Source organism: Peromyscus maniculatus, chromosome X (genome assembly GCF_049852395.1).
Source record: "Peromyscus maniculatus bairdii isolate BWxNUB_F1_BW_parent chromosome X, HU_Pman_BW_mat_3.1, whole genome shotgun sequence".
Classification (NCBI taxonomy): Eukaryota; Metazoa; Chordata; class Mammalia; order Rodentia; family Cricetidae; genus Peromyscus; species Peromyscus maniculatus.
In genome coordinates, this window is record NC_134875.1 from 121,867,346 (window position 1) to 121,879,741 (window position 12,396).

The 12,396-nt window shown below is 40.1% G+C and overlaps 1 protein-coding gene across 1 annotated transcript; it reads right to left on the reverse strand.

Annotated features, from left to right (window-relative positions):
- Positions 1-11,187: 11,187 nt before the first annotated feature.
- On the reverse strand, positions 11,188-11,930 carry LOC143270907 (uncharacterized). Its single transcript, XM_076562226.1, has 2 exons — positions 11,726-11,930; positions 11,188-11,548 (listed from the first exon to the last, which is right to left on the reverse strand). Exons 1-2 carry the CDS (start codon positions 11,882-11,884, stop codon positions 11,324-11,326), a joined length of 384 nt encoding a protein of 127 aa, XP_076418341.1. The 5' UTR covers positions 11,885-11,930; the 3' UTR covers positions 11,188-11,323.
- Positions 11,931-12,396: the final 466 nt, after the last annotated feature.

Consider the following 12,396-nt stretch of genomic DNA (forward strand, 5'->3'; position numbering starts at 1 on the left):
CTGGAGGGGAATATGACAAGAATGCATTTAAGTTCTGGATCCACACGATCCACATGTGCTTCTCGAATTGTCTTTTCTACTAGAGCCAATTCCTTCTCAGCTTCAGCTGATAATTCTCTTGGACTATTTAATTCTTTGTCCCCTTCTAGAGTATTAGCCAAATTTTGTAGTCCATCTTTGGGTATTCCCATGATACCCAGTAAGTTGGAAATGCTTCCTAATAACTTTTGAAAATCATTAAGAGTCTTCAATCTATCTCTTCTTAGTTGTACCTTTTGGGGTCTAATTTTTTGTAGCTCTATCTTATATCCTAAGTAATTAATAGAATCTCCTCTTTGTATTTTTTCAGGAGCAATTTGCAGTCCCCAGCAAGGCAAAACTTTTTTTACTTCTTCAAACATGCTTTCTAATGTATCTAACTTTGGATCAGCTAATAGGATATCATCCATATAGTGATAAATTATGGATTGTGGAAACTTTACACGAATTATCTCTAATGGTTTCTGCACAAAGTATTGACACAAAGTAGGGCTGTTTAACATTCCCTGTGGGAGGACCTTCCATTGATATCTCTTGACTGGCTGAGAATTATTATAATTAGGTACTGTGAAGGCAAATTTTTCTCTATCATTTTCCTGTAAGGGTATGGTAAAGAAACAGTCTTTTAAGTCAATAACTATTATAGGCCATTCTTTTGGTAGCATAGAGAGCAAGGGCATCCCAGTCTGTAGGGAGCCCATTGGCTGAATTACTTTATTAATAGCTCTCAGATCTGTCAGCATTCTCCAATTACCAGATTTTTTTTTAATAACAAATACAGGAGAATTCCAAGGACTGGTAGATTCTTCAATGTGTTGAGCATTTAACTGCTCTTGAACCAGCTGTTCTAAAGCTTGTAGCTTCTCTTTTGTCAAAGGCCATTGTCCAACCCAGACAGGTTTATTAGTTAGCCATTTTAAAGGTAAGGCAGTTGGTACTTCTGAGAGTTCAACAACAGTCGTGCTCTGTTTGTGAACAGCCTGAATGGTTGGTGACTGATTTTTATAGCATGTTATGATATTATTCCTAGAAACATGCATTGGTCTGTATTCCTTTTCTGAAAGTGTAGGAATTTTAATCTGGGTATTCCACTGTTGTAACAGATCTCGGCCCCAAAGATTTACTGCTACATTTGCTACATAAGGCTTCAGCCTTCTTCTCTGTCCTTCTGGCCCTATGCATTCAACCCATCTCGAACTCTGTTTTATCTGAGATAGGGTGCCAATCCCTAACAGTTGGACATCTACCTCTTGAAGAGGCCAATTCGGATGCCATGATTGTGGTGTAATTATAGTCACATCTGCACCTGTGTCTACCAGGCCCTCCAGAACCAGGCCATTAATTCGAATTCTAAGCTTTGGTCTTTGTTCATTTATGGAAGTCTGCCAAAATATTTGTTTTATAGTGTTCTTTGTAAACTGTGATCCAGCTATCAAAGCTGTTTTATCATCCATTGCAGTATCGGTTTTTACATTAGGCATTGGTTTATTCAGTTGTCCTGGAGAGGAATTTCTTCCACAGTGGCAGGGAATGTTCGTACTACCTTTGGTTTGGGGGCCTGCAAGAGGCCCCCTGAGGCGTTTCCCGCCAGTAAAGGGTTGCCTTGTATATCTATTTTTGATCTGCACTCACTGGTCCAATGTCGGCCTTTGCCACATCTTCTACATAATCCAGGAGGTGGTTGGGGTCTCCTGTTTAGGCTATTCCTAGAAGGAGTATTGCTTCTAGGAGTACCCCATGTACAGTTTTTACTTATATGACCTGGTGTACCACACTTAAAACATTTGGTAACACGGGGCCTTCTTTCACCTCTGGGATTTGTCTCTCCTATCCAAGCCTCATTACTGTAGTTAAGAGACTGAACACCATTAGTATATTGAATCCATTCTTCCAAAGGAGCTGATCTGATCTTTAATGGTGTAAGTATTCTTCTGCATTCTGCATTAGCATTGTCGAACGCCAAGGACTCAGTTAATACTTTTCTTAATTCTTTGTCTGACACAGCTCTTGTTATAGCTCTGTTCAGTCTTTGTAAAAAATCAGTGAAGGGTTCATGCGGTCCCTGAAATATCTATGTGTATACCTCAGTTGGTTTTCCAGGTTCTGGAATTTTTTCCCAAGCATTTAGAGCTGCTGTACGGCATAGGGATATTGTATGCTCATCATAAGTGGCTTGTACATTCCTGTCAGCGAAACATCCCTCACCAAGTATTTGATCTTGGGAGATCACAAAACCTCTGATTTTACCTTGTTGTTCTAAATTTTTTGCCTCTTCTCTCAACCAGCTTTTCCACTGTAACTGCTGACTATATTCTAGAACAGCTGAAATTAACTGATGCCAGTCATCTGGAATGATTCTATGTGAGGTAGACCACGAATTTAACATCTGTTTTACATATGTGGATTGTATCCCATACGTAACTACTGCTTCCTTTATATTTTTAAAGTTCCTTGTTGAAATTGGTTGTAAAGTATATGTCATATATGGCTCGGGGTGTGTGTCATCTGCTGGCTTCTCATGGACAATAACAGGATAAGCCATTGTATGAGAGCCATTTGGAGATGTTACAGCCTCTATGGTCTTGACCTTCTGCTTATTAGTTCCCTTGTCATGTTTACTGAGAGTTTCTTCTAGGGCTTGCAAACGAGCACCTAGGGTCTGTTCTAGGGAGTGAACCTCCTCTCTTGCAAGGGACTCCATATTTCTCATGGAATCATAGAAGTTTTTATGTTCCTCAGAAACACATGATTCCATGGACCTTATCCTATCAATTAACGATAATCTTTCTTCCTTATATACTGTCTGAGTAGCCACAACTTCACTCTGGAGAGTTAGTGTTCTATCCATTAAATATTCATATTTATTATCAATAAAATCAATTTTGGGTACAAGCCTGTTTTGTAAATCCTGATTAGCAGATTCTAGAGAAAGAATCTTTTTCTCTAAGCCTTCATTGCTATCTTTGAAAGCAGATTCCAGAGAGAGAATCTTTTTCTCTAAGCCTTCATTGCTATCTTTGAAAGCAGATTCCAGAGAGAGAATCTTTTTCTCTAAGCCTTCATTGCTATCTTTGAAAGCAGATTCCAGAGAGAGAATCTTTTTCTCTAAGCCTTCATTGCTATCTTTTAAAGCCTGTATCAGTCCCAATAATGACTCATCTTTGTTCTTAAACCAGTGTTTGAACACTGTGTGAATTATTATGATGAATGCCAAAATGGTATAGCCCAGATATGCCTTAGGAATGTCGTATATTTCCAAGAAGATGTCATTCATCATACAGGCAAAAAGGTTTTTAAATTCTTGTGAGGTAATGTTGTCGGCCATATTACATGAATTACTCAAAATTTGTTAGTCAATTTTAAGGTGTAAAATTATCAAGTACCTTTACTTGAAACAATATGCTTACCTTTCGTGTAGTAGCACTTTTCAGCCAGCAGGTGGCGTTGGTACAGCTCCGAAACAGGGCCTGCTGGCGATATTGGCTGGAGTCGGAGGGAGATGGCGGAAATGGCGGAGATGGCGGAAATCGGAGCTAGCACTCTCTTGCCTCTTTCGCTGGTCTGGGGCTAAGCTAGGGAATTGAGATTGGACTAGCTGCTCCCTTTTTCGGGAATGGAACCGTGTAGGTGTTCCCTGGTTATATGGAACTTTGCAGGCGGGTTTAGGTACCCGCCAGCTAGGGAGGAGATGGCAGGAGCCGCCCAGGCCTTTGGAGTTTGCCCCACGTGAGTGCCAGATATTGGAGAAATTATTTTGGCCACTCCACGTAGTTAAAAGGATATTTATTTAATGGCGTAACTCACAAATTAAGTAATGGGTAGGTCGCAGGGTCTGGGGAAGGTGTAATGCAGTCCAGCGGTGTTCTCCCGAGCTCTGCACAGTCAATCTCCACCGGTCAGCGTTTGGCACCGAGAGAGCGCCCAGCGAGAGCGCTCACCCATCCAGCTCTCGGGTTCCCAGGCGCCTCCCCTCGCCCCGCCTCGTACGCGTGACAGTTGCCAGAGTCTCAATGGGGGTTGGAACTTCCAGAACCAAGCTGGAATGGCTACCCACTACAGGAAATAGATCAGCTAAAATTGATTATATAAGTGTATCAAAGTGTCAAACAGTAATAAAAAGTAGAAAAATAAATGCATGAATCATGAAATAGGTTTACACCAATAAAGTGGAATACTACCTAAAGCAAACAGAAATGCTTAAAAACCAGCTTCTTTTACATACAACTTGAATGAGTCTCAGATTTATCTGAGGAGTATAATGTTGAATCCTTTAGGAATATGCCAAAAAGTGATATAAAGATACTTCTCAGCCATTTTTTTTCTTTTGGGAACTCTCTGGTCAGGTCCTGTGTCATCAAATGCATCACTTGGGTTTTGTTTTTCTTTTTGTTTTCGTTTTTTGACCCTTTGTTCTTTTTTTCTGTAATTGCATGAATTTTTTTCTATGAACAGACCTTAAGTCCAATTGGGCCACTGTTAGTTACTTCCAAGACAAGTGCTGCTCTTTCACCCTTGAGTATATATCTTACCATGCTCATCATTGCTGTGGTTCATGGGCTTTACAGTTGGGTATGACTGTTGATTGCTCTTCTCTCCTGACAGTTTGCAAAGCACCTTATAGCAAAAGGGCCTTACTTCAAGTTCTGAGAGGCAAACAAGAGCAATGGCAATAGGCCACATTGGTTTTATTCCCTTGGATCAACAGCAAAAAGGTAAGTTTCCCATGCCTAGCACTAGGGTTTTTTGTTAGATAGTCTAGTCTGTGATTCTTGGGGAGGCACATTATCATACCAGATTTCAAGATACTTTAAAGATTTATAGTAATAAAAACAGTATGGTGCTGGCATAAAGTACACATAGATCAATAGAACAAAGTACAATACCTAAATGTGAGTGCATATAACTATATCCATCTGATATTTGATAAAGACACATTGGAGAAAAGACAGCTCTTCAACAAATGGTACTGGGAAAACAGGATTGCTGCATGTAGAACAATGAAATTAGACCCATAGCTATCTCCTTGTACAAAAACCAACCCAAATGGTTCAAAGATCTCAATGTGAACCATTAAACACTGGAACTAATAGAAGAAAATATAGGCAGTACCCACAGTGTAGGAATGGATTTTCTGAATAGGATTTCATTGTATCGGGAACTAAGGCCAATAACTGACAAATGAGACCTCCTAAAACTAAAGAGCTTCTGTACTGCTGAGGAAACAATCAATATAGCTACAAGAAAGCAGGAAAGAATCTCTGCCCAGATACACATCTGATAGAGGATCAATATCAAGAATATACAAAGAACTTTTAAAAAAACAAAGGAAACAAATGACCCAATTAAAAATTGTCTATGTATCTGAACCGAGGGTCTATGTATCTGAAATTAAAAAAAATGGCTAATAAATATCCTTTAAAGGTGCTCATCATCCTTAGGGATTAGAGATATACAAATTAAAACACCTTTGTGACTTAATCTTTCCCTAGTCAGAATGACTAAAACAAAGAAAACAATGAGAACAAATTCTGGTGAAGATGTGGAGAAAGGGAAACACCCATTCACTGTTGGTGAGAATGCAAACTGATACAGCCACTGTGGAAATCAGTGTGGAGCACCCTCAAAAAGCTAAAAATAAATCTATCATATAACACAACAATAGCACTCCTTGGCAGATTCCCAAAGGATTCAACATCCTACTCCACAGATACTTGCTCAGCTATGTTCCTTACCTCTCTATTCACAATAGCTCCAAAATGAAAACAACTTCAAATTGATAGATGGATAATGAAAATATCATAAATATATACAATGGAATTCTACTGAACCATAAAGAAAAATGAAATTGTGAAATTTGCAGTAAATGGATGGTACTAGAAAATGTTATACTGAGTGAATGGCATGGTTTGAATGAGAATGTTCCTCATAGGCTCAGATGTTTGAACACTTGGTCTCTAGTTAGCAACGCTGTTTGAGGACGTTGAAGGAAGTGTGCTACTAGAGGTAGATTTTGAGAGTTTATAGATTCTATGTCACTTCCAGTTTGTCCTCTCCTTTTGGTGCTTGTGGTTCAAGATGTGAGCTCTCAGCTTTCTGTTCTTGCAGTCACACCTGACACTTATTGCCATGTTTCCCTGCCATGATGGAGCCTAATACTGTTGGAACTGTAAGCTCAAACAAACTCTTTCTTCCATAAGTTGCCTTGGTTACAGTATTTTATCACAACAACAGAAAAGTATTATAGAATTATGAGAACTAGTCCTCAGAGACAAGACTTCCAGATAAGTTCCAGATCCATTCCTCCAAGTTGTGTGTCTGAAGTATATGTATATGTATATATATATATATCAACACTAAATAAATGGAGTTTCATAGCATGTTATTTTTTAAAGTATTTTTATTAGTTTATTAGTTCTATGAGGATTTTAGACATTTTGATCATAGACACCCCTCTCTCTTCCAAGGTTCTCCCCTCCCCTCTACCCACTCAACTTTGTGCTGTTTTGTTTTCCATCTAGGCCAATTTGAGCTGCTCAAATATTCTTGGATGTTTGGCCTTCTGCTGAAGCATGGTGAGTTTATTAGGAGCTACATTCTCCTTTTTTTGTTTTATGTTTTGGTTTTTGGTTTGTTTTGTTTTTGAGATAGGATTTCTCTGTGTAACAGCCCTGGCTGTCTCAGAACTTGTTCTGTAGACCAGGCTAGCCTCATACTCAGAGATGCATCTATCTCTGCCTGCCAAGTGTTGGTATTAAAGACATGTGCCTATTCTTTCAAGGATCATTGCTATAGTCTGTTAGTAGGAGCTACACTTTTAAAGAAACCTGAAAAAAATGTGTTTGAAGAAAAAAACTAAAATATATACAGAACAATTTAGTAAAATATTAATTAGTGCAGTTGACATAACATTTTGAAAAATGAAAATATAAAGGGCATAATTTTAGCATAAGATATAGTTCCATTTCAGCACAGAAATTTTATGAAAAAAAATCAAATAACATGGGACTAGAGTGGTAGCTCAGCAGTTAAGAGCAGTGGTTACTCTTCCAGAGGACCCAAATAGTAGCTGCTCGCTACCATCTGTAACTCCAGTTCCAAGGAATCTGATACCTTCTTCTGGCCCCTGTGGGCATGAGGCTCACATATAGTGTACAGACTTACATGTAGGCAACACACACATACATAAAAATTGTTTAAATTTAAATTCAAATAAAATGTAGATATTTTCCATATTTTCACCTTATGCATACTTTGCTTCACTGATTTGATTAATTAGCTGCCATATAAGGTAGCAAAATAAAACACATAGGAAACTAACATAGGTTATTCCTTTTTATTTCTACTCACTATATTATCACTGGTTATTCAGAGACTGCTGTTTGAATGTTGTAATGTTGATGTACTAGAGGAACAGAACACAACAAACAATTCATTCTTGGAAACAGAATTTATTTGTTTATTTTTTTGAGACATGGTCTCATTGTGCAGTTCTGGATGTTCTGGAACTCTCTATATAGACCAGGTTGGCCTTGAACTTTCAGAGATGCAGCTGCCTCTACTTCCCAAGCACTAGGATCAAAGGTGTGCACCACCATCCTCAGCAGGATCATAATTTATAAAAGCACAATACCAGGTGAAAGAGACAAAAGCCTCGTCTGAGAAATAGCCTTGATGAGACTGGCTTGCGGACACATCTGAGAAAGATTTTTGATTATTAGTTGTTGTAGGAGGAGGACCCCAACAACTGTGTTTGTGGTGGGGGGCACACCATCCCTAGGCAAATAAGCTTGAGCTGTATAAGAAATCTAGTTAAGAGTGAGCCTCAGTGAGCTAGCTAGCAAGCAATACTCCCCCAGTTTCTACTTCAAGTCCTTGTCCTGCCTTACCTCAGTGACCTGTGACCTTGAAGTGTAAGCCAAGTGAAGCCTTTTCTCCCCTAAGATACTCTGGGTCAGAGTGTTTTATCACAGAAAAAGAATAAAACTAGAACAAACTCTTCCATTATAAATCTAAAAGAAGTGGAAGGGAATTGGTAGTGACAGTAAGTAAGCCAGTGTTTCCCTGGAGCTATAGGTATAGGGAGAATCAGAAAGCAATTCCCCAAAGCAGAGTATGGCTTGAGTATGGTTTGTCCTTATTGAACCTCTTTAAGTTCAGTTTATAATATCACCTGCTTAAAGGTACAAGGAACAGTCTTCAGAAGATGGGCTCTTTAGGGAGGTAAATTATCCCATGAACACCAATGTTCAAGCTTGCCCATTGTAGTGTCTTAATAATGACCCATCATCCATAGTCTGTCATTATCTCTTACAGTATGATTTTCACCAAACCTGAATCTTGATCTTAAGTTCATCATGCAATGCCATTACTCATGCTATACAGCACAGTAAAAAGCCTTTAACTTACCTGCCACCATTGTACTATTGGGCATATCTAGCCATTTGGTCATTATTGTAACTCGCAGGATTCAGAGCAGGGTAAGGCTGCTGATGACTTTTCTCTCCTAGTAGCCTGCATACAGTTTTCTGATGGTATTTCAGGCCACTCCACAGGAAAGAACATATATTTGGTATTTTAAAGCTGGCCAAAAAAACAATGTCTGTAAAGGTCATATGCTCAATTGGAGGTCATATGTTCTTCTACTGTCATTTTGGTAAATTAACATAGTATCAAAATGCCCTCTAAATGTATAGAGCTAGAATGAGTGAGATGACTCAGTGGGTAAAGGTACTTGCTGCCAAGCCTGACGACTTAAATTCAGTTCCTGGGTAGGAGAGAATAAACTCCCAAGGCCTTCATGCATGCATGTGCATACAAGTACATACAAACATACACCCACAAATGAAGGTAGCAAAAGTAAATAAAAAATACTTAACTTTGTATCCATAGATTAGTGCAGCTCTTATCCCTCAGCAGAGATGCTTCTTGCAATGGACAGAAGTCAACACAGAGACTCACAGCTAGTCAAAGTAAGAGAATAAGTGACAGTGGAGTGCTCAACCCCAAATGAAACATCTATACCATTCCCTTACCCGCATGGCTCAGGGAAGATTGATTAAGAGGTGGCAGAAAGACTGTAGAAACTAGAAGTTGGGGATGAACAGAACAAAGTAGTGTCTTCTGGGTATGACAAGACCACTGCATTCAAACTCGCAGTAGCTGTGGTTGCCCATACAAGACTGGCAGATCAATACAGTCAGTATCACAGAATGCATAGACAAGGGGCTCCCAAGGCCCCACTCTTAGCTGAAAGCTGTAGGGGAAGGGCAGTCAGTTCTCTTCAGGGGTGTGGGCTCTTGTAGGTTTTCCCTACTGTGGAGAATGACCTTATATCTATGTATATATGGGCAGTACTGATCTCAGAGTATTAGAAAGAAAAAACAAGATGTGTGAATTTGAGGGGGGTATTTAAAATACATTGTATACATATATTAAATTCACAAAGAATAGATAAAATTTAAACATTTAAAGACACTTAATAGAGGCCAACAAAATGGAGCTACTCAACATCAAACTTTCATCTTCCCAAACTCAGAGCCAGATGAACCTCTTTGCTTTAAGAAGTGTCCAAACTTTGGTATTTCACAACAGCCACACAGAAAAGGGACTACAAATATAAGAAAACTGTGCCGAGTTGTAGGTATGTTCATTCTTATGGTAATGACTACAGACATGTATGACAAAATGATCAAAATGTGCACATTTAAAGTATTTACATTTCATTCTTTATGTGTGTATGTGTATTTTATGAGTACATATGTATGGGGAAAGGATATGTGTACACATATGTGCAAGTGTGTAGATGCTAGAGAACAACTCAGGTGCTGTCCACCATAGAGACAGAGAGAGAGAGAGAGAGAGAGAGAGAGAGAGAGAGAGAGAGAGAGAGAGAGAGAGAGAGAGAGAGAACAAAAACAAAAACAAAAACACACCAAGGTATCTCACTGGCCTAGAACTTAGCAAGTAGGGCAGGCTATCTGGCCAGCAAGTCTCAGAGATCCACCCTCAGTGCTCTAAACAAAGTGTTTGACACCACACAGAGATTTTTGAACTTTTATTAATTTATTTTTTGAGACAAGGTCTCACTATGTATGTAGCCTCAACTGGCCTGGAACTCACTATGTAGACCAGGCTGGCCTCAAACTCATAGTGATCCACTTGCCTCTGCCTTTGCCTCTGCCTCTTGAGGATTAAAAGCATATGCCACCACACCCAGATGATAAGTTAGTTTTATTTTTTTAATGTGCATTCTGAGGGATCAAACTCAAGTCCTCATACTTGTGAGGAATCAACTGAGTCATCTCTCCAGTCCCACTTTACTCTTTTATAAACACTTCTTTCATAAATAGGTTTCAGGATACTTCCTCAAGGGATAAAAATCAGCATTAGAAAATACACAGTAAGCCGGGCGTGGTGGCGCACGCCTTTAATCCCAGCACTCGGGAGGCAGAGCCAGGCGGATCTCTGTGAGTTCGAGGCCAGCCTGGGCTACCAAGTGAGCTCCAGGAAAGGCGCAAAGCTACACAGAGAAACCCTGTCTCAAAAAAAAAAAAGAAAATACACAGTAAAACAATTTGGAAAGGCAGGTCAGCTGTTTTCAAATTTCCAGTAGATGTTACTGCTTGCTTTGTGGCCAGCACTGGTTGGCAGACCACTCCTCACTGTCCTTCTCTTTCCCAAATTTCTGAAAGAAGTAGAATGAATCGGTGCTGCATTGGTAGCTTCCAGTCCCTATTACTGCCCTTGTGGTATATTGGCACATTTCAAGAGGAGGAGGTCTTTGGCTCTTCTGAGCGTCTTTAGTATATGAGTTCATATAGAGGACTGTAACAAATACCACGAGGTAGGTGTCCTAAAGGTGATGTGTTGCCTAAGTTGAAACTGGAACTGCCACCTGCACCTCATTTCCTATGGATTTCGTATCCTGGGACCATGCCCAAGCCCTACCCAGGGCTTTCTTTTTTACCCTGTGAAACAATCTTCAAGGGGACGTTAGTGTTGGATCAATTCTGACCCTCCAGCACCTGCTTATCATGGGGTTGTCCATTCTACTCTCAGTCTTGTAGAAAACAATGTTCCTCCCTTATCATCTACCCACCCTTCCCTTCCTTCTTCCCTGGTCCACAATCAGAGACTGAGCGTGACATAAACATTTTCACAGCTGATTAATTTTATTGTTACCACCATGAAATCGGCCATGTGGTGAAATTTGGTTTTCACATCACTGACCATGACTTAGTTGCCAGACCTATGCACTGATATTTCTTAGGCCTTCAGCTGTGCTTTAAGTCTCAGAGCTGGTCAGGTCCTCAACACAAATGCAGGAGCTCTCTAAGTCCGGTTGACTCTGCTCAGGTGCATTCGGGTTGACATTCTCACTCATTTGTTCATGAATGAGCAATGCCAATGCTGTTTCACTAGGCTGCTTAGGTATTCTCATTTTGATGTTTTTCTTAGAAGCCTTTCTCCTAGTAGTCCTTGGCAAGGATCTCTTCCCCTTTCTGATGATCTAAAAAGATCACACACTAAGATCACAAGTGCACTGTTTTGGGAAAAGATAGATATGCATGTGTCGGGAAATTTATGAGAAGGGGCAGAGGTAGAGAAGGGGTTTATAGCAGGCCAGAGAAAGTCCTCAAGGAGGGGATAGCTGCAGAAAGGAAGGAATGAGCTTGGGTCCTCTCACCTTGCCAGCACTTTGGGGATGAGAGTAACACTGAGTCTTCTGTGGGGCGCTGGACTTGGGTTGACAGGCAGCCTTGCGCTTCTTCCTCGGCTTGGCCTCTGCAGTCAATGGTGCTGCATCAACACTAGGCTCTAGGGGTTTCCTGGCCACCTTTTCCATGCTGAAACTTTGCAGTAGCTTAGCCCAGAGCTCTGAGCACCCTGCTTAGCTACCCTGACAGAACAGTAGAGGGCCACACCCTTCAGTCCTGATTGTTCAACAAAGTCCTTAGCCAATAGCTGCTAAGGAGTGCCTGAGACTTCACAATGCCCTACCTCTGACACATTTGAGAATGAAGGGAATCTAATGCAGGCTGCCTGAGAATCCCAGATATGCCTTACACCCTGATGAGGGAGGCAACATACTAGAACTACTAAGTCTAGTTGGAAATGGGAGGCTTTACTTAAAACTTCTGCAAGAGAAATTTCTTATGCTTCCTCCCTTCTTCATATATCCAAATTAGACCGTGTCAAACTTTCAGAGTTTGCTACTTCAAACCTGTACTTTTGGTTGCACTGACTTTCTCTTGATCTTCTGATAGTATTTTAGATATTATATCTAATTACTATCCAAAGTAATAGGAGCCTATTAAGAGTGCATCAATATGAGGATCATCCTACAAACAGAAAAAC

Excerpts from the sequence above, each read along its gene's own strand:
- LOC143270907 (XM_076562226.1), bottom strand. The coding sequence starts at position 11,884 with ATGGAAAAGGTGGCCAGGAAACCCCTAGAGCCTAGTGTTGATGCAGCA. Across the intron at positions 11,549-11,725 it reads ATCCCCAAAGTGCTGGCAAG|ATCATCAGAAAGGGGAAGAG; the intron begins GTGAGAGGACCC and ends TGATCTTTTTAG.